Raw genomic sequence first — 27,716 nt, 5'->3', positions numbered from 1 at the left:
ATTCTTCAAGCAGTTGCTAATTTGGCATAAAATAATATAGGAGGTAAGAGAAATTGTTTACCTAGATTTAATACCACTTTTTATCATATCATAAATTATTCTAAATGCATGAGAAGTGTCTGTCCCAATCTTTACTAATAATAAAAATGAATGCATATCTATCCGTGTGTGTGCTAGTGCTCTTCAGGATAGACCATTTTGCCTATAGCTACGAAATTTAGCACATGTATACATTGGATGATGAAAATGTGCACAATGGATCGGCTTTTTAAAAAAAATAATTAGAATTTTAGTTTTTAAAAATTAAGCTAAATTTTGATGCATCTACGCTCTTACTTCCGAAAATGTTATTGCACAAAAATTACTTTTACACCTTTTTAAAGACCAAAAATTTATGTTTCCATTCATGGTAATTTAGTTACTGTAAAATTCTTTATTCTGTTTTCAATTAATTAGTAAATATATTTCACGATAATATTTTTATTCTTGTGAATGAAACAGAAATAGCTTTCATTGTTTCATCAATTATTTAATTACGAGATTTTCTTCAGTTGTTGAAAACTAAAGAAGGATCCTGTTTAATGTACGTGTAGTTTATAAGATGGATAAAGGAGTGCAGTTACAATATCGCGAAAGTTAGAAGAGACATGAAAGAGCCATTCAAGTTTTTTTCTGAACATAATAAAACTCATCTCCATTAGAAAGGTCCGTATACGTAATAAACAAATCATATATAAGACCATTAAGATATATAACAATTTGACGGAATCATAGACATGAAATGGTTTTGAAATTTAATATAACGAATTTCACTGGCAAATCGGGCCGCGGTGGCCTGGTGGCAAGGTATCGGCTTCGGAACTGAGGGTTTCAGGTTCGAGACCCGATTCCACCGAAGAACCGTCGTGTAAGGGGGTCTGTTGCACGTTAAATCCGTCATGCCAAACGTCTTCCCGCTGGTGTGGTGTGGAGAGGAGGGTGCCAGCTCAGGTGTCGTCCTCGTCATCTGACCACGGTACAAAATTAAGAAGTTCGTCCCAAAATAGCCCTAGTGTTGCTTCAAACGGGACGTTAATATAACTAAACCAAACTTCACTGGCAATTCAGTGAGTCACAAAAAGCAGCTAGTAAAGAATAATCCTTAAACTAATTATATTTAAGCAAAGAGCGACAAAAAGTAATGAATCATAACCTGTGGTTTTCGATCAACAATAGCAGAAGCATTTAAAAAGAGAAAATTAATTACAACAAACAAATTTCTAAAAGTACTCCCACTGTAAACAAAGCCTAAATATTTTTGACTTACTGTTGCTTCATTATATTGTTGAACTCAATATGTTTTCGCTTTAGAAAGTTGTTTATTAAAGTTGTGATAAATAAATATGACTATGAATTCCATTTTACTGAATGTCTTCATATCGTATTTTAATGTTCCTTCTAGTATCCTCCTCTGGTCTGGGAATGATCTCTGATACGCGGAACGGAATGGCCATAAAAAGAAATAGTATGTTATTTTCTCAGTAATTATCCACATCATTAAAAGAGAAAGCGAATTACTGTACTTGAGTTGGGATAGCTTAAAATAATGTCTACTAATCTTCTTGTGTTTCAATTAATCGATATTCATGTGATGATCATAATGCAAATCTATTCATATATAATTATTTGTATTTATATGAGTATAATTCTAATGGAATCAAATAGTTAATTATTGTAAATCGTTAATGTAAATAGTTAATCATAATTGTAATACAACTCCAATCGGAAAATTACTTAATTTAAATAAGTATTCATATTTTATGCTGAAAGAATCAGTAAATTTTTTGCTGAAAAAAAAACAAAACTTGGAGTCAAAAGTTTTATAAAGTTTCCAATTCAATTTAGTCCTATCTTTTAAAACGTTCAAATGTTCTTTGGAACACTCATGTGAAGCTTATAAAGTGAAATAAAAACGTATAACCAATTAGCTACCCGATGCACTGTAGAATTAATTCCAATCAAATCTCTTATATGTAATTTGATATATATGCTTTCTTGAATGAAGTATTTTTAATTATGATAGACATTAAAGCCGTATTATTTTCATAACTTATCACACCTATTCTTCTTGGGTCATCTATCTTCTAACTATGTGTTGTCTTTCGATTTCTATAATTCATCTTCTTATTCTTCATGTAAAGTACATATATATTAAGACCTGGACAGCCTGGTTGGTAGCGTTGGATTCGCACCCCTTGAGTTGCGAGTTCGAACCCGCCAGTCGAAGACTCTCCGTGCATGGTAGTGGCTGGCGCACGTATAAATCTGTCGTGGTCACAAAGTCCTCCATGTCGAGAGTAATACCACTGGTGGTACTGGATCAGAGGTGATCGTTCCCGGGTTCAGATCTAAATTACGATCTGTGGTTGAATGAATGAATGAATTGCATGAATAAAGTCCGCCCGTAAAAACGGTTGTGACGCGTAGGTAGCAAAATCGTACTCTTGGTCCTAGATGGCGCTACTGAAAAACCAGAGACGTAAAAATTTCGGCTTGGTTCGCTAAATAGTAATAGCGGACTTGTCTATAACAAGTGCCATCAGAAACAACAACACACATATATTAAGCAGAATAATTTTTCTTTAACTTCAATAATGGAAAAAATCAGAAGTTTAAATATTTGTTGGAACAATTAAAATGGTTTGAATTTCTCTGCAAGAATGTAAACCATTGTAAAGAAATATGTTAAAAAAAAGTATTTTTTAAATTTTAAATTGATTCTAGTGTAGATTTGGGTGCCCCTTCGATTGGTGACAAGTTTCGGCGATGAAGCACTACTTCTGGTTTCCATAATGTTTTGTTTTCATTGACGTTGCTGTTGGGTTACCGACCGAAAATCCCCTTAGCGCCGATCTTGGCGTCAAAAAAATCGGCACCAAAAAATGAAGGGGCACCAAATTGTATCATATTATATATATATATATATATATATATATATATATATATATATATATACATAATTTTAAAATGATACAAAATTTATTTTTGCATATTATTATTTTTGGAAGTATACCAATGAACGTGAAAAAAAGACTAAAGATGTCAATAAGTAAATTAATAAAGAAGTGTCATTTGCTATATTAAGTATTATTTGCAAAGAAGTCATATTCCTGTTTGAAAATTCGAAAATCATCAGAGCAATATTTTCCCCTGCAGAAAGGTATTTGATATTTGCTACTAAAAATTATTTACTTTTTTTCAGAATATTATTAGGTAATTAAAATAAAGCCGTATATTTTCTGCTTTGAACCAGTTCGTTCCAAAACCTCAAGCCCATTTTAGTTAAGCTTATAAAATTTTAACAAATAAGCAACTAAAGACATGCTTTAATTTAACAAAATTTAAATCACAAGATTTAGTTTCATACTTTTCTTCTAGATGGCAGCACGAAAAAGATTTCAATCCACTTTAGAATTTTCTTAAGAAAATTTAAGTTCAATATATATTATTTCCATATTCAGAATTCAATATATTGAAGATTTCAATATCTCGTATAAAAAAAAATTGAATATTCAAAAAGTAAATAAATAGACTAGCATGTAAATTCAAAGGTTGTTAGCACTTTTTTAAAGCATTTTAAATGGAATAATTAAACAGCTTTTTAAAATCGCTTTAAAAAAAAAAAATTCTGTAAATATTTAAGCATATTTTAAATTATCGTCTGTTAATGCAATTTTTTTCAATTACAAAATAGTGTTTGTAAATAAATAAATAATTGAAGGCATATTTTCGTCTTTTCTGAGAAATGTTGTGGAAGATATTAAATTGGTCTATTTAATGTCATACTAAAAATTTTTGAACGCATCAATGGTAAAAATTGAAAAAATAAATAAATAATTTTTTTTTAAATACAAAACACAAAAATAAAAAAATTAAGAAAAAGTATTTATAAAAGAAATACTAAAATATTTGCGGAATTCCATGATGAAATAGAAATTGTTATTTGGAATTAGTGCTTTTTTCCTTTAAAGTTTTGTAAGTTTTTTTCTTCGAATTAAAAATGTTAATTTCGTTAACATTAATGTTAATTAATAATTGACATTAATATTAATTAACACTAATGGTAATTAATAATTAACAATAATATTAATTAACACTAATGTTAATTAATAATTAACATAAATGTTAATTACAAATTAACATTAATGTTAATTACTAATTAACATTAATGTTTTTTTAATGTAAAAGTTAAAGGGACTTCTTAAAACTTTTTACAGGAAGATTTGATTTACTTCATTCTGAATATCAGTTACCAGTGGAATGGAAAAGTAGTCCATTTCTGAGAAGAGGGCCCAGATATTACAATTTAAAATACGAAGAAAAGAAAGGTAAGAAACAAAAATATTTAACACGCAGAATGAATTTGATTTTACTCATTTTTTAGGTACCTGTTAATATTCAGGCCTTAGGCTACAAATCTTCAAAAGATTAATAACACCGCCAACTAAAGTGCACCCGCGATAAATCGCAAAAAAATGAAACCATAACGCAACCAACCATCTTGGCGAAAAATCGTGACTCTTACGTAAAAAAAAAAGAGCTTTATGTAATTTGTAAATCGTCGAATAAATCGGAATTAATGAATATGAGCATACACCATTTTCCACTTCTGTCTAGTCGCCTTTGCTGATCAGTTAATTCTAGGTAGATATTGGTTAGATTTAATTTCTTTTCAATCATTTAGATTTAAATTTATGAGCATAAAATGTAAAATAAAATTGATAAACGGTCAGAGATAAAAAAAAAATATTTAAAATGTCCAACATTGTGCATATGAATTATCGATTGCTATGTTCGACTGCGCATTGAATCTACTTATTGAGAGATGAATCCCATCTCATCTAGTAAAAATGTAAATATCCAGCCATCTATCTATCGGCTAACTTTCAGGATATTGTAACTTCACTTTTTTGTTCGTTTTTTATATTACTCAGACATTAGACAGAATCTTTCTTTTTAAATTTTCAACAATGAAAAAAAAAAAAAAGAACTCACGCTATCAAACATTTGACGAAACCATGAAAATAGGCGGTGAATTTTACTTGTTTAGTAGTATTATAAAAATATACGATATTTTAGAGGAAACTGCTTCATTTTTAATCTGATATTAAAAGGCCTTTTATTATTTACTAGGTTTTTTATTAATTACTAATCGAAGTATAAAAATAGAAATGATTAAATTATTATTAAAAATTCGTAATTTAAATTATTATTAAAAATAAAGTATCACAAAAAAATTCGAAGTCGAGATTTTGATGTATCTCTATGTTTCAGATTTCTTCGAGTCCGAAAAGAAATGCACTATGCCTGCCTCTCTGTGAGCATTATGGCTCAAAAGCGCTTTAAGCTAGACGGATAAAATTGGATATGTAGTTTTTACTTCAGATTAGTAGATTCTATCAAATCAAAGCTTTCTATCAAATTTTGAACGAAATCCGTTCTCAGACATTCTGTTTTACTCTGACAGTTCTGCCGTTTGCCTCGCTTATACTTCTAGTTGGAACACTACTGCCATCTGCCGGCGAGGTAGAGGGAGTAGCATAGGGGCTCATACTACATATATATATATATATATATATATATATATATATATATATATATATATATATATATATATATATATATATATATATATATATATATATATATATATATATATATATACAAACGGCAGAAGAGAGACACTTGGTGCGAGAGTGTGTGAGCTTCGAAGTTGAAGGATAACAGCCATGCTATGTTCGCCTGAACTGCACCCAACCCTATACTTTTGTTCTTTTGCTTAATGTTCGTATAGTCCTGTGTTCGTTTATTAAAATATGGAAAAGACAAACGTGTAGTCTTCTTTCGATTGAGGACACGATCCTACACACACACACACAAACACACACACCCACACCCACACATACACGCACACACATATATATCTTCACTTTACATATTTTGCATACGATAAATTATGTATAATTTAGCCCAAATTAATTTCATTATAAAATGCTCTCTTATTTCTCTTATTTCCTGATCCAATTCCACTTTTTAAAAAATTTAATTAATACTATACGCGCTCTATAAAACTGCAAGTTTCGGCATTTTCTCACACTCCGAGTGAAGGGATAAAAATGCTAATGCTTGCAACATTCTTTTAAAGATACCCAAATTTCCCTATCCTAAATCGACTCGTGGGAAAGAAATCCCTATCAAAATCTCATAGTAAAATCTATTGAAGGGAAAAATGTTGGCCTCTTTTACTCTTCTGCTCTTGTATCGCGACGTAGATTGACACACCTTTTATGAGAGTTTCTTGTGTAAATTATGCCTACCGGATTAAAAGAAAAAAAAGTGTAGTTTTAAAATTTCAACATTTTTTTTTATTCAACCACTCGACTACTAAAAAGTATGTTTACATTTTATATATTGTATTCGAGAAATATATATATATTGCATACGAGAAATATATATATATATATATATATATATATATATATATATATATATATATATATATATATATATATATATATTGCATACGAGAAATATATATATATTGCATACGAGAAAGTTTTTGTAAATGAGTTTTGTATACGCAATATTGAAGGCTGAATGCGCATAATTTTAATTTCATCTCTTTGTTACTAGGTATATACAGAAAAAGAGACGATTCTGGATGGTCTAAGTGGGGAAGATGGGATTGTCCGGTTACTTGTGGTGGTGGCATCGCCGAAAGAGTACGATTCTGCAGAGTGAGTGGACACTGCGACGGCCCCAGGATAGAACGTAGGAAATGTGCGGAGAACCCTTGTCCAGAGGGCGCTCCTCCATTCATGATCGATGAGGCGAAGAGACAAATCTCTTACAGTACCACGAGCATCCGGGTGAGTTTTGATTTTTAGACAGAATAAAATTTTTATGGATTCAAATTTATTGACTTACCCATTCCGACACAAATTATTCAGAGGATTTAAGGAACTAACTAGGATGGTTAAGAATTTAAAACAACAATAAAAATGCGACCTAAAGGATTGCTGCCCTCCAAATTTTCTTATTTAAATGCCCTTGTGTATTTCGGCGGAAAGACAAAAGCATCTGTGACCAAAAGAAGTATGAACTGTTGCTTTTTTTCATAGAATTGCCAACGACGCGCTGTACTAGTCAATAGATAATTGCCATAGAAGTAAAAATGATCCTTGCGACCCGTTGACTGAGACTATGTGCTGGATCACAGTTTTCAGGAGCACAGAATTAAGTTGAAAATTAATTTATTCGTAGGATATAAATTGTTTCCGATTTCTGTAAGGTATCGGATGCTTTGTGTGGCCTCGCTGCGGGTAACAGTGGAATATTTTGACACGCGCACTTGTGAATTTCTAGCCAGCACAAGTAGTTTTAGTTCAGTATTTATAAATATGTCTCACGTGTCAAATACTTGTTTAATATATCAAATGGTCATCTTAATGAAATATTTGGTACATTAGAAGAAGATATTATTTATCCTTTCAGGAAGTATATGATGCAAGAAGTCCAATAAGCTGAATAACATTTAACAATTCTTTATTCCGCAAAAGAATGCAACACACGGGTATCAAAATACAGTCCAAGACATAGCTTGAAAAACTGAACAACACGCAAATAGTATGTATTAAAAACAACCGCGACCACATAATAGCGTTTTGAGTGAAGCTAGAACGTTCTCACTCAAAACGGTACAAACACTCCAAAAAGAGAATCCACGCTGGCATGTATAACTTTCGTGACAGAGTGTAGAATTTTCCAGAATGTTTCTGACCTCCTAATGGAGATACTACCAAAATTCCTGTATTTTCTAGAACCTTCATTGTTTTGGCCAAGTCGCCTAATAATACGCTTGTTGCAAAAGTCAGGAGTCATTGTCCTGGCATCCATTCGGCATCTATTAAAATAACTGTAACATTTTCTTCCTTGCTATATGACAAACTGTATAGGAAAGCAATATTACAGATGTTTACATCATTTATTTTCAGGTCCAGAAAGGGGAAAAGATCCAAATGGATTGTGAGGGAAACATGGCGAGAGATATCAAAATATATTTTCGCAAAGCAAAAGGAATTTGGTATCATAATGAAGAAATATTCTACCCCGAGAAAGAAAGAGTTGGATTACTAGATAATTACAAGTTGTACTTTGCCAAAGCTTTGTCAAAAGACAATGGAGTGTGGTACTGCGAAACCAAGTTGGACCCCAAAGCATCCATATACACTGCTGTTTATACAATTGCGGTTGAAAGCGACGTACCAGATATAGAAGTGAAGGTTGGCAAGTCCTTTTCCATGCCATGTAATAATGTTCCATTGAGTAAATTCTTCAGTCTCAAACTGGTGACTGAGTGGTACCACAATGCGAGTCTCTACGAAAAGTTTGAGAATTCGAAGCCAAAAGACGTTCAAGAGTTGGCGATAAAATCAAGTACTTTTGAAGACAGCGGTATTTGGATGTGCAAAGTCAAAGAGCAAGATGAGAAGTCTGGACGTATCATTAGAGAATGGGCAACTAACGTTGTCAGAGTGAATGTACTGGAGTCAGGTGGTAATACCCTTGAAGAATATAGTTTAGCCATCTCTGTTATTGCTTTGGTTTTGGTGTTTGTATTAGGTATTGTAATTTATTACTGCATCAGGTCCAGAAGAAAACGTGCAAAGAAAAAGGTAAAAATGTTAGATGTAGAGAGAGGCTCTGCTGATAAAAAATCACATGACCGAAGGAAAGGAAAACCTGGAGAGGGGCACCTGAAAGGAGCACCTAAGAAAATAGCGAGAAAGGAACTGGAAAAACAAGCAAAAAAGGTACCGAAGAGAGACATAGAAGCCAGAAAGAGGACTGCGAAACAGAAAGCTAAGAAAGAAAAGAAACCCCAGACCCCTAAAAGACGATGAAAACCAACTCACATAAACACTCAACATCAATTTTTGTAATCATAGTACATATTTTTAAGAAAAATACAAATGCTATAATATAAGGTTATTAGTGTTATAGATGTAATGTAATAATAAATGAATTCAAACCGCATTGTCTGAATTCATTTTTGAAAGACAATAACCACAAACTGGCTACTCCCATCCAACGTTATGGCGAAAAAATTGAAAATTTCGGCTAAGAGTCATCACCGGCTACGGAATAACTCATCCTGCACGAGGTAACTCCTATCATCGATGGAGGGTAGCCAACTTCTACTGTCATTTTATCTACCAGAGTGGCGAGAATCAGACCCACACCTGAAACCTTATTTTCATATCTGAAGAGCTCTTGATGAGATTTTGAAAGAGATTAAGAACAAATACAACTTCCAAAAGAATTGAAGAGGTGTTTCTTCACACAGGTTGCTCGAAAAACATCAATTTAAGTTTTAATTCTTTCAATATTGATAGAAAATACCAGTGGTGGCGATAAGAGGGAGAAGGGTTGAAAATAACTAAAATTAATTAAATATTTTTATTTTAAAATTTAGCTGTAAATTTATATGCCTGGATGTTGTTTGAGCTCACTGAGACATATAACTATGATTTAATTTATTTAAAATAATTTGTTAAAATAACATATATTTATTATATATTATTGTTATATTTATTATATATTATTATTATATTTATTAAAATAATTTATGATTTAATTAAAATAATAACAATGAACGCAGTTAAAATGGATTACAAATCTAATTTTCCCTTTAAAAAATGGGGGAAAGACGATTCCTTAATACTGATAGAAACCGACTAGCAACCAGCGGGAGTAGTCTCTCGAAAACTTTCTCGCATTCTCTCTAATAAATTTGTCATGCCAGAGAACGCCTTACATGGCATTGGCGTACAGTAGTTACGAAACATTAACTTTTGGCCCGAATTTAGCATTTTTACTGAATCTCTCTTGTGATAAGTAAGGTTTTCGAGTTTAGGAAATGTAATTTCATAATAAAAGTTACATCTGAAACGTTGCCAAGAAAACTTTTCTGAATTACAATATTTAATACTATTTTCGAATAAAAATAACAATAAACCAATAATTAATTTAAATTTTTATGTTATTAAAAATTGTTTGTATTTTGATAGTCATGTATTTTAAAATAGCTACAATTCAAAAATGTTCAGTAATTTTAAATTATTTGCCTCGGTTTGCTATTTTTTTATTTTACTATACTATATTTTTATTTTAATTTTTGCTTATCCAGATTTTCTGTTGGAATTTCTTAATTGCTGGCATTTACTGTATTTCTCTGTCTGTATAATAGTTCTTGATATTCTAGAACCTCGATTCTTCAGTGCTTTGAAATCACAATAGAACAAATTTTAGGCAAAAGTCAGTTTTTTTTAAACCTTTGTAGTTGGATGGTGCTTCTCACTCACCATTCAAGACGGTGGGTCATTTAAACGTTTTATTTATTTATTTTAAAATTTTTATTGTTAAAAATGCCTACAAAGTTTTAAGAAAATGCTGTTTCTAATGACACTTGTCATAGACAAGCCCGCTGATGAAGTCAGCGATTTTAAGAAGGGAGAGCGTCTCTTGTTTCAATAGCTACATCTAGGATCAACAGTACGTATTAGCTACTCACGCGTCACAACCCTTTTTATGGGGCGGACTTCACTTTTCCTTCACTCAACTCAGATCGTCATTTAGACCTGAATCAGAGAGCGATCACCTCTGATCCAGTATCCTCCCCAATGGTATTGTCTCGACATGGAAGACTTTGTGACCACGACAAATTTGTAGGTGCACCAGCCGCCACATATACGGGGAGTCTTCGGCCTGCGGGGTTTGAACTCACAACCCAAGGGATGCGAATCCAACTCCCTACCAACCAGGCACTCCCGGTAAGAAGATGTCGATTATTTTTCTGGAAAATTCAACTTAAAACAAATATATATTTTTATTTTTCGGTGCACTAAAAAAGATAGGTATTAAGGAGAATAACTATATATCGAATTACTTTTCCGAGCACAAAGGGTTAAATACATGATTGAAATTGACTTGAACTGACAAAATCTACTGGCGAGGTTTTCATTTATTTATTTCATTTATTGTTTTAGTTTATTTATTTATTTATTATATTTTTTATGCATAATAATCCTCTGTCTTATATAATCGATGCTGTTTTACTTCATCGTACAGACTGTATAGAGAAAAATATAATAACAGCCAAAAAATTCGAACTCGAGATTTTGTGGAATCACCACGTTTTAACCTTCCCCGAGTTCGAAAAACGCATTTTTGGAAAATGTCCGTCTGTCTGCGACAAAGATAACTCAAACACGCTTTAAGTTAGACGTTTGAAATTTGGTTTGTCGTCTTTACACCAAATTTGAAGATTTCTGTCTAATTTTGAATAAAATCCGTTTAGGGGAAGTCTGTCTGTCTGGTTGTTTGAATATAATTTAACACGATAACAATAAAATGAAGAGAGCTAGATTGATAAAAATCGGTGCACAGATTTAAGATCTACAATGAAGACACCTATCAAATCCTTCAACGGGTTTAACTGTTTCTCGGTGTGTACTTCCAAAAATTAAATAAAAGCGGTAATTCCAAAACGCAATGATTTGAATATATCAAATTTGGTATGGGAATTCTTCCTATTCTAAAATCTATTCCAAATTTCTGTCTAAAATATTCGAAAAAAATATCTGATTATTCTAAAAAAATAATGTGATATATATATATATATATGCATGTATGTAATATTATTTTTGTTGAAGCTGAGTGTAGGTTTGAAGACACAGACGAGAAGTTGTATTTTTAATTCCGTTTTATTCTCTCTTTAATATCCATCTCGGGAAAGCAATTTATTTACAAGCAGACGCAGTGCGGCAAAAAGCAGAAATAAGAAAAAAGCGAAAAAGGCCGAAACAAATGATCACTAGCCTTATATAACATGGGAATTCCGGCCACACGCCAATTCAATAAATGTGGTGACCATTGACACCTTTTCAAGGGCACCGAAGGGACCATTTTCTCTTGAGACTTAGATTGATTGCCCAGCAATTTTTACACAGCTTCATACGTGGAATGAGATCAGGAAATAAGAGAGTATTTTACAATGGGCTAAATTAAGATAAAGTAGAAATTAATTTTTAGAAATTAATAGTTTAAAATACCATTATATATATATATATATATATATATATATATATATATATATATATATATATATATATATATATATATATATGTAACATTATTTGTTGTGATGCATGATGCAGTTTGAAGACAGTGAAGATACTTTTAACTTTTGTGACGTCGGTTTATTTCATTTTGAAGAAGCAAGCATATGTACAAGCGATGAGCACAAAGAACGACACAGAAAAGGAGAAAAGGAATGAGGGAAGAGCTCTTGGACATTTTATCCCTGGTCTTATATAACCTATGATTTTGATAGGGAAAATACTTCTTTACAGTGCTAATGTATTATGAGATTTCGATAGGGATTTTCGTTATACGCGTGGACAAGGTAGAGGAAACAGAGGGAGATTTTAAAAAAGAATTTGCCAGATCAGCGGTATTTTATCTCTTCACGCGCAGTGTGGGAAAGTTAGATTTTAGCCGATTCAACAGTTTAACAAAGCTTCTCTTGAATTAATTAAGTAGAGACAGTGGAATTGGATCACGAAATAAGAGAATATTTTAGAATGAAGTTACTATGGGCTAAATTAAGATAAAATCTTGGAAATTGATTAAATTGAAATTAGAGTTAAAATGTCATTACACACACACACACACACACAAATATATATATACTCTGGATTTTTTACCTGAATATAAGAACGAAAGTACAAAATTTTTGCATCAAAATTTATTTTTGAAATGAAAAGATTCAAATCATTACAGATATTTATATTTGATATTCATATTTCCTGCTCCATCCTTTATCTTTCCTGCAAAATAAAAAGGAATATAGAATGAAATACAGAAGACAAAACATGAAAAATTCAATAAGGCGAAAATAATATTATTCTTAGAATAAATTGATTCATTTCAACTTCATAAACATGTTTAATTACTTTATATATTATAGTAATTTATTCCATAATTAATTACCTTAGCAGACATTTCATTTATTTATTTATTTTTTAATCAATTCTTATTTAAAAGTTATATTTAATATAATTTATTAAAAAGTTTTTCTGAAATTTTTGTCATAACAAGAACGGATTTAATTTACCATCCATAATATTATATTTAAAGATGGTCAAGTTTCCAATAAAACCAATGAACATTTAATAAAAGGAACACATTTTTAAAGCAAATATTTAAGTCATGAATACACACATTTATTTTCATGGAACATTTTTTTATTTCATATTGTTACGAATCTGCGATGCGGCTTTCCAGCATAGTTGGTTCCATGGGAGGTCCCAGAGCTCGGCGACAAACTTGGCGACCATTTGGCGACTTGGTGACGACTTTGGCGCCAAAATAGATTATATTCGAAACATCGAGAATTTTCCCGAACCGTCCAGTAGGAACGGAGATATGCCTCGAACGTTCCTGATTGTTTGAGAGGCTTCTAGCCCCGCCTCCTGAGACCTATAAAAGGAAGCACCCGCAGCTGCCGAGCAGCGGTGAATTGGGTTGCGAACCAGTGGAGTCAAAGAGGAGTCGTGAACCGACGGTGAGTCGAGTGGTGAACCAGTGGTGAATTGAGTAGTCGGAAGCGACTTAGAAGAGTGGTCGTGGACCAGTGGAGTCGTCGTAGTTGTGAACCGATGGTGAATTGAGTCGTGGACCAGTGGAGTCGAAGAGTAGTCGGAAACGACTGTAAAGAACTGGCCATCCAGAGATAAGCGGAGCAGCGACGGAGTGAAGCTAGTGCTGAACTAAGCTGTGTTCTACTGTCTGCAGTAGTAGTCTATTGTAGGCTGCTGTTTATGCTGTTTTGTATGCTGCACGTCTCGGCTGAAGATAATCGTCTTCTGTACTGTATATAGTTGTCGTCTTTGTGCTGTCCTGTGTGTCTTCGTGTAAATAAACGTCGTTGTTTCATTTTCTACTGCCGCCTGCTGATTGAGTGTTCTCCACACCATATAACTCCCACTATCCAAACGAACCCCGGAAATTCCGTAACAATATATTCAATTTTCTTTTCAATTCAATTTAAAAGTGTTAGTAATATGTTATTGAAAACATATGTTTTTTTTTAAAAAAAATTAATAAAAAATGATTACCAAAATATAGCAGTAGGAACATTTTAAATCTATATCAGCGATATAACGAATGACCTTTGATAATGTATATTAATTTACATTAATAAATACAAAGTGTTTAAAGACAAACCTTATAATGACAAAGAATTGTATGAATCTCTATACTTCGATACTTCTTGTATACGTAGCATAGAGAAAGTATAGTAATTGTCAAAAAATTCAAACTCGAGATTTTGAGGAATCTGTGCATTTTAGATCTCCCTAATTTAGAAAAACGTATTTTTGGAAAATGTCCGTCTGTCTGTCTGTAGAGATGCATAATCCACGATTTTTTGAATAACAAATAATATTGCTATTGTTTTTTTTAAATATGCGTTCCAAATATCTGTTATTTCAATCATATTATTAATTAAAAATTATTACTTAAAATTAAATATAAAATTTATTAATTGTAATTAATACTTAATTTACTAATTTAATTAACGTGTGATTGAATTAATTTATTTGTTTCAGCTTACATCTTAAATTTTATTTTTTTCCTCAAAACTATTTATTTAATTTATTTATTAGAGTGAACCATTTTCTGGAAAAGATGAGTTAAAAATATATGTCATTTCTTTAAAATGTTTACTTTAGTCCTATATTCTACCAATAGATGGCGCCAGCAGTAAACAGAGTACATGTAATCAAAGTCAATCATGTCACGAGCAATTAAAAATGATCTGTATGGAATAGTGCATCATCAAATACGAATATCGGTCACTCCCGTAAAGTGGAGCGGTGACTTCGCACTTTCCAGTGAAGCCTCGCACTTTACGGTGATACCACTCCGATAAATTTCATTGATATGCAATTCAATGATACGATACGATAATTCCAATAACCGGTCCGTTCACTTTTCAATCCAATCACAGATTTCTTGCGAGAGCTTCCATTGGACAGATCGTATCGATTGTTACTTTCCAGTGAAGTCACCGCTCCGACAAATTTCAGTGATATCGTATCGATTGTTACTTTCTACCGTGATCCAAAACCTGTAATCGAAATATCATCAGTAAGATCGTATCAAGGATTTGAATCACACCCCTCCTTGAAAAGTATTGATCACTTGTATTTGTGACTTTTTGATATTTGTTACGTAATAACCGCTCTGAAAATATTCGTCATCCCTATCTGTCTGTGACAAAGATAACTCAGAAACACTTCGAGTTAGACGGTTGAAATTAGATTTGCTGTCCTTACACCAAATTTGCAGATTTCTATCAAATTTTTAGTAAAACCCGTTCCGGAGAAGTCTGTCTGGCTGTTTGAATATAATTTAGCATATGAAGCACTTAAGAATGAAGAGAGCTAGATAGATAAAATTCGATGCATAGATTTAAGATCTATAGTGTAGACATTTGTCAAATCCAACAAAGGGTTGACTTGTCTTCCGGTCTGCACTTTCAGAAATAAGTAAAACCGATAATTCAGAAAGGAATGAGCTAAATATATGAAATTTAGTATGGGAATTTTTGACTGAAAGTGGAGTTTTGATTCAAATTTTTCTTTCAATCGGCTGTGAGAAGAGTATCTAAACACAAATTAATTTTTTAGATATTAATATCGCATGCCCGGGATTAATCGCCAAATAACTCGCCAAAGATGACACTATAGATTCGGTAAAAATGTTAAGTTCACGCGAAAAGTTACAATTTCGTAACTATTGTACCCCAATGCGATATAAGACGTTCTCTGGCATGACAAATTTATTAGAGAGAAAGATGGAACCTTTTGGAAAGACCAATCCCGCTGATTAAAAGAAATATTTATAAATGAAGAGCATCCGAATTAGAAAGCAATCATGAAATTATAATTGCCGGCGGTGATGGTTTAGAACACTTATATTCATTTAAGAGATACTTTTTTAAAAAGACAAGCAGTATCCTCATTGGAAGGGTCTGACAGTTTAAAAAGTATGGTGCAAATACTGATATCTGATACCACCTCACTAAAAAGTACCATGAGCAATGAAAGATTTCAAGAAATTCGGTGTTAACTAAAAATTCTTTTATTTAGTTTAATTGTCAAATGTTCAAAAATATTGCCAATAGGAATAATTATTTAAGAATAATTAATAAAACAATGCAACTTACGTACACCTTTTGTTTATGGGCAGTCTTCAGGCTTCACGCATTTGGTTCGTTTTTTGTCAACAGGTATGTATCCCTTTTTACAGGCAAGGCAGGAAATAAATTTGGCCCCATAGCAGTCAGGTTCTGGCATGAAATCGCATCTCATATCGCAGTCTCCGTATTGGTAGAATGTGTGGTTGCCTTTGCAGTGGGTGTCTGAAAAAATCGCAGAAGATTTTGATGTTGACAAGGAAATAACTTCAATTCATTTTACTAGATGTCACAGTATAATGAATTATTATTCAAGATATCTGCCCGAAATATGCATCGAGGGGTGGATTTCTGACTGGAAAAACTGAACAAATGTCTAAAGAGGATTGGTTAAAATGAACCACAAGCAGCTCAATTAAAAGGAAACTATTTGCCTAGCTATCAAATCAATAATAGAATGAAATAATATTCATATTTTATCAAGAATAAATAGTATTGCTCGAATATGTTTCAGTAGGATTATTTGAAAATTATATTATTTTTATAAAACTGAACATCTATTTAAACAATATTGCATATAAACGTGAATACGAATTTGAAAAAGACATCGAATGTGTCGCTTTAAATTGGAGACTTTCGGTACTTTCTAAAACTTTTTTTAAATGAGTATTCGAAATCTATACATCTTAAGAATGTTCCTATTAGAAATTTCAATTATTTTTATTCATAAAGGGCAACAATTTAAACATGTTAAAACTTATAATACAAAGAGGATTTTTTTAAAAAATGAATAGAATGCTAAATAAACTTAGATAAAAATTTGCATAAATGTTTCACAGCTTCTAAAAATAGTTTTCATTTGTAAATGATGTTATTTAGCAAAATATCCTTTTGTATAAAACATTCCAAATCACGAATTTGTATAAGGAAAAATATCACAAAATTCGCAATAAAAGAGTAACAGTTTCTTGCATTCATCTTTTTCTATTTTCGATCTATTACTTGAAATATTGCAATAAAAATACATAGATAACTTTTAAAAGAACAGGTTAGTATATAATTTACAGTTTTGGACTTCAGCGAATTCAAAGTTGACCTCAAGACACTGAAAATACAAACTGAGTGGCAATCTGGTTTAAACATCAACGTGCTTAAAAAATTTATAAATTAAGTTTAATCAAGTTAAATAATAGATGGTAAAAAAAGCTGCACTGACCTATTCCATGTTGTTGTTCAAATTTCTTGTAAAACTGAAGTCTGGACTCATCGGGCGCTGAATCATTTTCCGTGGAGGCCAAAGTGACCACCAAAGTTATAGCACAAAGGAATAGAAGAACCTTCATCGTTACTAATATAACTGATCTAAGAGCAGTAGATAAATGTTACTAGAAATACAGATGCGAATTTTATGATATTTCTATGATGGAGAATAAATGTCTGATTCGAGGATTTATGAGTCGTAACGCCATATTTTTTTGTAAGCTTTGATTATGAAGGTGATTGTTAACGTGCATTGGACATTCTGCCGAATAGATTTTATGCTTAAAAACATTTGTAGATCTAACGTACATCGCCTTCATACGTACATCGGAAATCAAACAGTTCATAATTTCAACTCTCTGAATAAATATTTTGTAATGGAAAGGCTGTATTAATACAACATTTAAAGTTTCGACAGCCAAACAAGTACTGTTTTTCATTTCTGCATCTACGTTTTCATATCAGTGCTTTGCTGTATTTTTATATTATTACATTTATTTAATTTGTTATTTTTTATGCTTGTTAATTTCAAATGCTTGAAGATGGGACATTGTAATGGAATTTTCACTCAATTCCTGGTGGGTTATAAGCCTGAAATAATGCACATGTTGTTTTCAAGTGTCCCTGAAAACAATATAAAAATTTTAGTATTATTAGATGCTAATGATTAATTTTAATAAAATATTGGTTCTATGTGAGAAGCGCCTCCTGATAATGAATTTAAAAAAAATAAATTTCAAGATATCATAATATTTATAAATATAAAATTTAATAAAGACAAAAAAATAATTAAAAAAATTAAAATAAGCAAATTCTTTAAAATGTGCTTTTAAAAATGTGCTAAAAGTATTATATAATTCTTTCATCAAAACTCCAAAAGTCGAAAGAAAATCGTAAAAATTTGGGGCTCTGAAAACAATCTTCAAAAAGAAATAAGATTAAACACTAAAAAGTAGAAAATAATGAAAGTAAAAATTTAGTGCACATAGATGCAGAAAATATTTTTTTTAATCAAAAACCTAGAAGGTAAGAAAAAAAAGTGAAAGGCATTGAAAACTTTACATTAAAGAAATAAGCAGATTAAGTATTATAACGAAAAAGTTCGCTAACAGAATTTAACAATTAAAATATATATTAAATGTAACTGAAATTCAAATTTACTTAGAATTTTTCATAAATGTTGCAGACATTTACACTTTTGTTAAAAAATGCAAATGTGTGATGTATAAATTAAGAAGTCAAACCATTATATCGTATATCATTATATCATAACCAGTCATATGTTTGAATCTTTTGATAAAATTTTATTATTATTTACCATTTGAGTTTTCATAGTAAGTTTAGAATATAGAGCCACTCAAACATTTTATTTCATTTTTTGTTTGTTTGTTTGTTTCTTATGGCACTTGCCACTGACAAGCCCGCTGTTACGAAGACAGCGATTTAAGCCTGAGGGGGACGTCTCTTATTTTTTATAGCAGCGCCAACTAGGGCCAAGAGTACGACTTTGCTACTCACGCATCACTCATTCGCTTGCACAACCCCTTTTTACAGGAGGGCACATTCACACATCTCACAGATAGAACAACAGAAGAACAACCATGCCCAAACCGGGACTCGAACCCGGGACGCCCAGATCACGGGGAAGACGCGCTACCCTTATGCCAGGACGCCGGCATTTCATTTTTTAAACTTTCGATAAAAATTACAATTTTTTTACAATATTATTAAATTGTATTTACTTATCTTTGTCGTTATTAAAAAATGTATTTTTACTGATTTAATATTCTTAAGCAAAAGAGGTTAACTGTAAAGTTTATTTTAAAATACGTTATAAATATAGTTATTTATTAGGCATTTCTTATGTTTATTCTTTTATATGCCGTTTCAAAAAAGTTGTCTTTATTTTCATTCGTATGAAAGTATTCTCTTAAACACGTGGCAAAAATCTAAATGCAGGCAGAAATCGAACAGAAGTGTGGGCAGAAATGGCGCGTGTTAGAGCTTTCATACAAGGAATACGTATTATCTGCTCAAAAATCTATATACTTATATATCAGTGTTTGCAAATATTGTTTTTGTGTTTGTGTTTTGTATATCAGTGTCTGTAAAAATATATATAATATATATACTTAATATAATAATATATATATACTTAATAAATAAATAATAAATTATATATACTTAAACACGTTTTCATAAAAATATCTCTCATAATGGAGAAGACATGAACGATTTAATAAAAAATATCAAAAGTTTTCTCTATATATTTTTTTGTTTATAAAATGCATATTTTTCAACCGAATTATACGAAACTTGCAAAATATCTGACAATATGTAATCAATGCATAATATTAAAATAAAAAGATGCTGTAAGTAATATTTAACTGTGCATGTGCGAAATGTACAATATATTTTCTTGGTTATCATTCGAGATTCATGAGTGAATTTCTAAAAATCCAATAGATAAAATTTATGTACTGCAAATATTTTTATTTTTTAAGGATACTCTAAGCACATACTTTTAATTTTAATATAATACATTTATATACATGGTCACATAGTCTATAAATTTTGTATGATCTGGTTAAAAAATAATGTAAACATTTCACCACTAAAAAAAAACATTGATGAAATTTGCAAGTCATCATCAGCTTTCTGTGCTATGAGATGATCAATTCATCAATTCTAATCTCTCTTTTAACACATTGTGACCGTGTCTTTGCCGTAAAATGTAAATTCGTCAGTGGAGGATCTAGGTATTTTGCGGCTCTAAGCTGTGCACATTATGATGCTCTTCGTTTAATAGGATGGGCAATTTAGCTTCACATTTTTAACATGTTCATGAGTTTTTATATATTTTTTATTTTATTAACTTTGGGAATATGTATTTGTTTTTATTTATCTGTTATGACTCACGACTACCTAGTTTGTAAACAATAATCTTTGTACTTACCACCCCTTAGTGAAGTACAGTAATTGAAAACTGCAAGTCTCGGGATCCTAAAACGAATTGTAACTTTGAAAACTGATACAATAACAGTAAGGTTTTGTCTCTATAGCGTTCTCCAAGACTGACATCCGAGGCATATATACCTTTGTACCCCCTCTACAATAAAGTAAATTTTTTTCCACACTCTATGCGTTGCAAAAATTGCTTTTTTCGAGTTTAACTCAGGTGTCCTCCTCGTCATCTGACCACGGTTCAAAATTACCAGGTCCGTCCCGAAATAGCCCTAGTGTTGCTTTAAAACGGCACATTAATATAAATAAACTTAGCTCGCCTCAGTTTAGAAATATTTTGATGACAGGCAGCGCTCATAACTTGCATCTATGCATTTTTCATTTTCCACTTACTTAATAGATGGCGCCAGTTGCAAGGCTTTTCTGAAGTTTAGTTTTCCTGCTCACCTATTCCATACGTATTACGTGAGAAATCGATTGCGCAAAAGTCGAGTTTTATCTTTTTCTGCATTATTTTAATTTTTTATTCATCGAATTATTTTACCATTAGTTTTTCTTTTTACATCATAAGATAAGTTTTAGTGTAAAATAAGCTGTGGGAGATATTTCTTTTTTTAAAAAAATTTCTGCCCGCCTAAATAAAATTAAACAGCTGTACCTACTATTTGCTGTCTGAGCTTCGAATTCTGTGTTCTTTTGAATACCATTAAAAATAGCATAAGAAAATTTTACGATACTTTTAGGCATCATCGATTTATGAAGGATTAAGGAGATGTTTAGGGTTCGGGTGATAAATGACCTCGTATTTAAAAAGTGATAAAAAGTGGCTCCTAATGTATTAACATATTCCAATTCACTGCAATAACTTTAATTATTTATTAATTTTCTAATAAAACTAAACCAACAAGTACAAATATGACTTTAAAATATCTGCAGTAAAAGTTCCAAAACATACACTCACCAAATAAGACGCATATATATTTTGAGAGCTGATAAATAGCATCACTTATAAATATTAATTAATTAAAAATTAAGTGACATTTTGGCGCTTATTTGGCATTGTCTTTGGAACTATTGATGAAAGAAAATTAATCGATATTATCATTATTAAATTATAGAGATCAGAATCGTCTGACTTTTATTTAATGCTAAAATATTTCCCCAAAATAAATTTTCAAACGAAACACAATTTTTTGACGAATGAATTTCATTATTTGTTTAAAACTTTTAATCATTCTTTTTACACTGTTTATGTATTATAAAAAATGCTGCTTGTATTTAGTACAATCAATTTATCATTTATTGTGCAATGTAATATTTTACGATAAACATATTTTAGTAAAAAAATTGAAATATTTTTTGCCATAGCCTTTATAGTTTTTGTTAAAAAGACGCAATTACTTGTACGAAATATTGGATACATATAGCGCGCTAGAAATTTAGAGTCAACCCATTTTTGATAATAAAAAAAAACACTATTGCATTGTTTATATTTACCTATTGGCGGTTCAAGAAAAAGATCACTAATTTCTCATTTATTGTGCAATATAATGTTTTGCGAAGAACATTTGACAGTAAAAATATGAAATATTTTTTGCTATAACCCTTATAACTTTTGTTAAAAAGTCGCAGCTACTTTTACCAAATATCGAATACACACCATATACCAATTAAACTTTATTCTGTTAGGATAAGCTCATTACTATTAAAAAATAAAACAGTTGCATTATATTATTATTGCGATTGGTGATTCAAAATGCATCAGCACATTTAGAGGCTTTTAAATGAAGAAAAGTACCAAAACAACACTATTAGAAGTGACAATTTAGTTATACTATCCAATCGCGTGGACACTTTGAGATCCTGATTAGCAAAAAAGGCTCTACAACATTGTTATTGCGCAAAACATTGCGCAACATTGTTATTGCGTTATGTTGGTATTGCGCAAAATTTTGAAAGACCATACAGAAAATTCCTAAAGATATCGTCAACATTTTGTACTAATAGGTACTTAGGAATCGAGATTACCATACTTTTAGACGTGGAAATCGAAATGTATTTTAGAAAAATTTATTACTTTTTAAAAGTCATTAAAATATTTTTAAAAAATATATACATTTTCCTTTTTTTAGAAACCAATAGCAATTAAATGGTTGGAAGTAATTTAAGCAACCAATCGAAAATCATATAATGCTTGTGTAAAGTGGCAAGTCATAACATGACGCTCAAATCGAATCACCTCATGAACAGGTAAACGAAAGATAATACAAGTTTAGCTTAGTTTAGTTATATTATCATCCCGTTTTAAAGCAACACTTGGGCTATTTTGAGATTATGAATTGAATATATGTGAGCTACACTCGAAATAGTGGTTCAAAAACGTAAAATTAGATACAAAACCCATTTAAAACAAGTGTTGCAAGAAGAGTGCAATATGAAATCTGTTACCATCTAAAGCGTACTGGCAGAATTCACTCAAAAACCATTATAAAAAAACTGTAAATGTTAGCAATACGAATCCATTAATAATATAGCTTATGTTTTCGGAAACAAATGGTTATAGAAATAATTGTCAAAAGTATAAATGAAGTTAGACTCCGATTTTTTGATATTTTTACGGAAAAAGAAATTTCTCCTAGCAAATGAGGGTGGTGACAGCTTAGGTGTCGTCCTCGTCATCTAACCGCGGTTCAAAATGACGAGGTCCGTCCCAAAATAGCCCTAATGTTGCTTTACAACGGGACGTTAATATAACTAAACTAAACTAAACCTAGCAAACGAAATTGGAGTAAGGGAATATAAAGCTAATGCACTGTGTTCGAAAAACCAGAAACTTTTCTCTACTAACAATTTCATGAGTTGGGAAATTTTTTTGGTGTGAAATTTAAACGAATTTAAAGTATTTGAATAAAATCTCTAAAAATAAACAGCTTTTAATTTAGGTATTTAATAAAATTAGCGTGATTTTTTGTATTTGTTTACTTATTTTTTAAATCTTTTTTCAAAAAATTGAAATGTTAAAAACGCAGCAATATAATCTTCTTCCCCCTCTTATATGGCCGCGGATTAGGAGCAGGAGGGTTTCAGGTTCGAGACCCGATTCCATCGAAGTACCGTCGTGTAAGCAGGTCTGGTGCACGTTAAACGTCCTCCAGTTGGCGTGGTGTGGTGCGGAGAGGGTAGTGCCAACTCAGGTGTCGTCCTCGTTATCTGACCACGGTTCAAAATTACGAAGTTCGTCTCAAATAACCTAGTGTTGCTTTAAAACGGGATGTTAATATAATTAAACTCCCCTTCTTATATTACTAACTGTATTGTAATTTGCTAATTTAAGACACGCTTAGAAAGTCATTGAATAAGATTTTTCAAGCACAATTTGAATACATTTTAAACAATTTAATTTCAGTGGTGATTTTAAATAACTTAGTTTCAATTATTCCTTTATTTTATGTTTACATTTGTATACAATAACACAATTAATTCTAAGTTAATTTACTGATAAGAGTAGAATTGAACTATTTTGTTCTCTAAAGGTACTTTTAAAAAAATAAGCATTTTATAAGTACATTTTAAGTTTAAATTAGTCTACACACCTTGAAAGAAAAACTTGCCTCAAATCGGCTGTTAGTACGATGGAACTTGCATCAAATTAGAAATTATAGATTATTGGGTTAAAAATCGGAGGATTCGAACAAAATCTTGAGAAGCAAAACTTTTTTCACCAATTCTATTTCTTGGGTTTAAGATATCCTTTGTAGACCATATGCTACTGGTGAATCTAATTTTATTGTTCTGAAAGAAATTGTTCTTTACATTATATTTTTAAATTCTGTTTTATGGATTTCGATATTATTCACTTTTACTTGTTTATATCTTTGTTTAGGATCCTTCTTTCTCGTCGCTGGATGAACTATGAAGGCAATACGAAATCTGCTATGACGAGTGGAATGCACATCTCTACAACCCTCAAGAACAGTTGAGAACATCTGCAACTCTTGTTCAAGTTGGTGCATTTTATTACTCAGCAGAAGTGATTCAACCACAAATCTGTTTCCTTTTGGATAATGCCGTTAAAATTTTGACCTATTGAATCTTTCCCTTCTTCAAGAGGGCCGCGGTGGCCTGGTGGTAAGGTCTCGGCTTCGGATCCGGAGGGTTTCAGGTTCGAGGCCCGATACATAGGTAAATGGGTTGTCTTATTTTACTTTTGGCGTACATCGAAATGATCCATTTTCAAATATGAAAAATAAACACCCGAATTACTGTCCCAGTGCTAAATAACCCTAAAATTTACAGTGACTTGTTAGGTATTTTGTTTTGCATTTTCGCCCGTAGCTATATTCGAAGAATGAATTTAAATTTTGCATTTAATTATATCTAAAATTAAGCAAATTGAAACATTTACATTTCAGCCTGGTATCTTGGGTACACCCTTTCTTAATAAACGCTTTCATGTTCCTTAAGTTCATCTTAGTGAAGACATATTGCATTAAATTAAGCTATTTTTAAAATGAATAGTTTTTTTAAAAATTGATTTACGTAGAATAGAGGAAGTATAGCACTCGTCAGAAAATTCCGATTCGAGATGTTAGCGAATTTCCCCGTTTTAAACTTCCATGAGGTCGAAAAACACGGTTTTAGAAAATGTCCGTCTGTTTATCAATCTACCACAACGATAACCCAAAAATGCATTGAGCTAGACCGATGAAATTGGGTATACGGTCTTTACACGAAATTTTCAGATTTCTATCAAATTTTCAGTAAAATGGGTTTAGAGGAAGTCTGTTAACACGAAAATTGCAAAACGAAGAGAGCTAGAGAAATACAATTTGATACGCAGGTACAACATGTCGGGTAGACAACTGCCGATGAACAGTTAACTCCATATCTTTAGTGTAGATAACTGTCGAACTTGGAGCCAAATCTATCAAAAGGTTGACTATGTGTCGGTCTGTACTTTCAGAAACTCTCTATTTCGCAGGATTTAAATATATCAGATTTGGTATGGCATCTTGTGATTAGAGTCCGATTAGAGAGTTCTGTGTCAAATTTTTATTCCAATCATTTGTAAAATGCATGTCTTCAATTTGTGATTTTCGATGCGATTAATTGTATGGCAGGGATTAATCGCCAAATAACTCGGTAAGAATGGCAGGATAAATTCAGCAATAATGCTAAATTCATGCCAAAAATTTATATTTCGCAACTTTTCCACTTCAGTGCTCAGTAAGGCATTCTCAGTGATGACACGGTTATGAGAGAATATGCGAGAAATTTTTTGGAGACCATTTCTACTACCGTTTTTCGACTACCTTTGTAGCATAATATGTTGGTTCTCGGATAAATTTCTTTAAGATGGAGATATTTAAAAAGAAGTTATAATGTTGCACCAAATATACTAAAAGTTTCCTTAAATTGTTGCAAGAGAACGGTGACATTAATTTGGAATAAGAATAATAAGGTAACGAACGGTTTTAAAAGAATTAAACAAATAAATGAAAATAAGATCGCTGCCAAAATCAGGAGCTGGAGATAATCTTGAATAATTAATGTTTAGCAGCAAGTGAAGCCTTTTGAATCCGAGGGTGTTCTTGCTACAGATTGAGAGCATTCAACTAGTTACGATTTTTTATTTTCCTCAAGTTTATATTGCAAGTCCGTGTCATATAAACTGAACTGAACTGAACTGAAAGGAAATAAATGGATGGAATAAGATTTTATGTTTATGAGGTCGGATTTATATATTTTCTTTTTACATTAAATGATCGAAATTTTTTTACAAAAATTACCGAGTGCCCATTAATTGAAGTAGTGGAGATCGTAATTGCAGAATTACATCAGATATATGTAAATTCAATTATCTCTACAGTCCTGTTGCTCTCCCCCCTTTTTTTAAAATTAAGATTTAGCCACTGGTTGTGAATTCAATACTCTTTTCTGTCTTAAGAATTAATGAAAAATGTATGCCATGTGCTTGAATTTTAAAAGAATGATTACGGCGTTGAGGCCCATATTATCCGACAGGAGAGTTAAGTCGGAATGTGTAGTTATTTTTTCTAGGTTTAAAATTGCTCTACAGGCAGCAGTTTTTTTCTACCGCATAACCAAATGATTGCCCATTTCCTTCGTCCTTATTAAGATACTAATAATTAGATCGATTAAAATGGTATTCTCGTGTTTATACGAAAGGGTAATAAACCAACCTTTTGAGTAGAGCCTTTGTTATTTTAAGAGGGGGATAAAATTTGAAGTTTGTGCTAACGTACTCCAGCTCCCGAAATAAATTTAGATAGGAAATGAAATAATACTTCGCAACTTGATTTAAAGTCTGAAATCGTTAAGAGACAGATGCATCTTTTGAAAACAGAGCTTCGGTTTCCTGGCCTGAGACCTGGTAATGAGAATGCTCCATCATGGCGAGTTAAGTGCAGCTATTTTTAAATTGGCATCTAAGAGTAAAGATTTGGAAAACATAATTGGGCAGATATAATGGTATTTGAAAATTATTTGTTCCGGGAGTTATAAAAATGGTTGGATGCATCTTTTGAAAACAGAGCTTCGGTTTCCTGGCCTGAGACCTGGTAATGAGAATGCTCCATCATGGCGAGTTAAGTGCAGCTATTTTTAAATTGGCATCTAAGAGTAAAGATTTGGAAAACATAATTGGGCAGATATAATGGTATTTGAAAATTATTTGTTCCGGGAGTTATAAAAATGGTTGGATGCATCTTTTGAAAACAGAGCTTCGGTTTCCATGCCTGAGACCTGGTAATGAGAATGCTCCATCATGGCGAGTTAAGTGCAGCTATTTTTAAATTGGCATCTAAGAGTAAAGATTTGGAAAACATAATTGGGCAGATATAATGGTATTTGAAAATTATTTGTTCCGGGAGTTATAAAAATGGTTGGATGCATCTTTTGAAAACAGAGCTTCGGTTTCCATGCCTGAGACCTGGTAATGAGAATGCTCCATCATGGCGAGTTAAGTGCAGCTATTTTTAAATTGGCATCTAAGAGTAAAGATTTGGAAAACATAATTGGGCAGATATAATGGTATTTGAAAATTATTTGTTCCGGGAGTTATAAAAATGGTTGGATGCATCTTTTGAAAACAGAGCTTCGGTTTCCTTGCCTGAGACCTGGTAATGAGAATTCTCCATCATGGCGAGTTAAGTGCAGCTATTTTTAA

The 27,716-nt window shown here is 31.6% G+C and overlaps 1 protein-coding gene and 1 long non-coding RNA gene across 4 annotated transcripts in view; one reads left to right on the top strand and one right to left on the bottom strand.

Moving 5' to 3' along the window:
• The window catches only part of LOC129975716 (uncharacterized), a 36,449-nt gene extending 27,492 nt beyond the window's left edge, over nt 1-8,957 (top strand). Inside the window, exons 1-4 of one of the 2 annotated variants that reach the window (XM_056088891.1) lie at nt 1,448-1,504; nt 4,257-4,367; nt 6,673-6,908; nt 8,034-8,957. In XM_056088891.1, the coding sequence (XP_055944866.1) occupies nt 1,462-1,504; nt 4,257-4,367; nt 6,673-6,908; nt 8,034-8,942 (1,299 nt within the window). In that variant the 5' untranslated portion in view covers nt 1,448-1,461 and the 3' untranslated portion in view covers nt 8,943-8,957. Of the gene's footprint in view, nt 1-1,447; nt 1,505-4,256; nt 4,368-6,672; nt 6,909-8,033 lie in introns of those variants that run through there. The other variant, XM_056088890.1, reaches the window with a different exon arrangement.
• A 3,875-nt stretch (nt 8,958-12,832) lies between these two features.
• On the bottom strand, nt 12,833-17,685 carry LOC129975909 (uncharacterized). 2 transcript variants are annotated; one of them, XR_008785059.1, is made up of 3 exons: nt 17,520-17,685; nt 16,334-16,528; nt 12,833-12,929 (listed from the first exon to the last, which is right to left on the bottom strand). It is a non-coding gene; the product is annotated as an uncharacterized LOC129975909 (long non-coding RNA). The 2 variants fall into 2 exon arrangements; XR_008785058.1 differs by having other exon boundaries at nt 16,338-16,528; nt 17,520-17,684.
• Between the last annotated feature and the right edge of the window lie 10,031 nt (nt 17,686-27,716).

Source organism: Argiope bruennichi, chromosome 7 (assembly GCF_947563725.1).
Source record: "Argiope bruennichi chromosome 7, qqArgBrue1.1, whole genome shotgun sequence".
Lineage (NCBI taxonomy): Eukaryota > Metazoa > Arthropoda > Arachnida > Araneae > Araneidae > Argiope > Argiope bruennichi.
The sequence above is the reverse complement of the archived record's forward strand: the minus strand, read 5'-3'. Positions and strand labels throughout refer to the sequence as shown.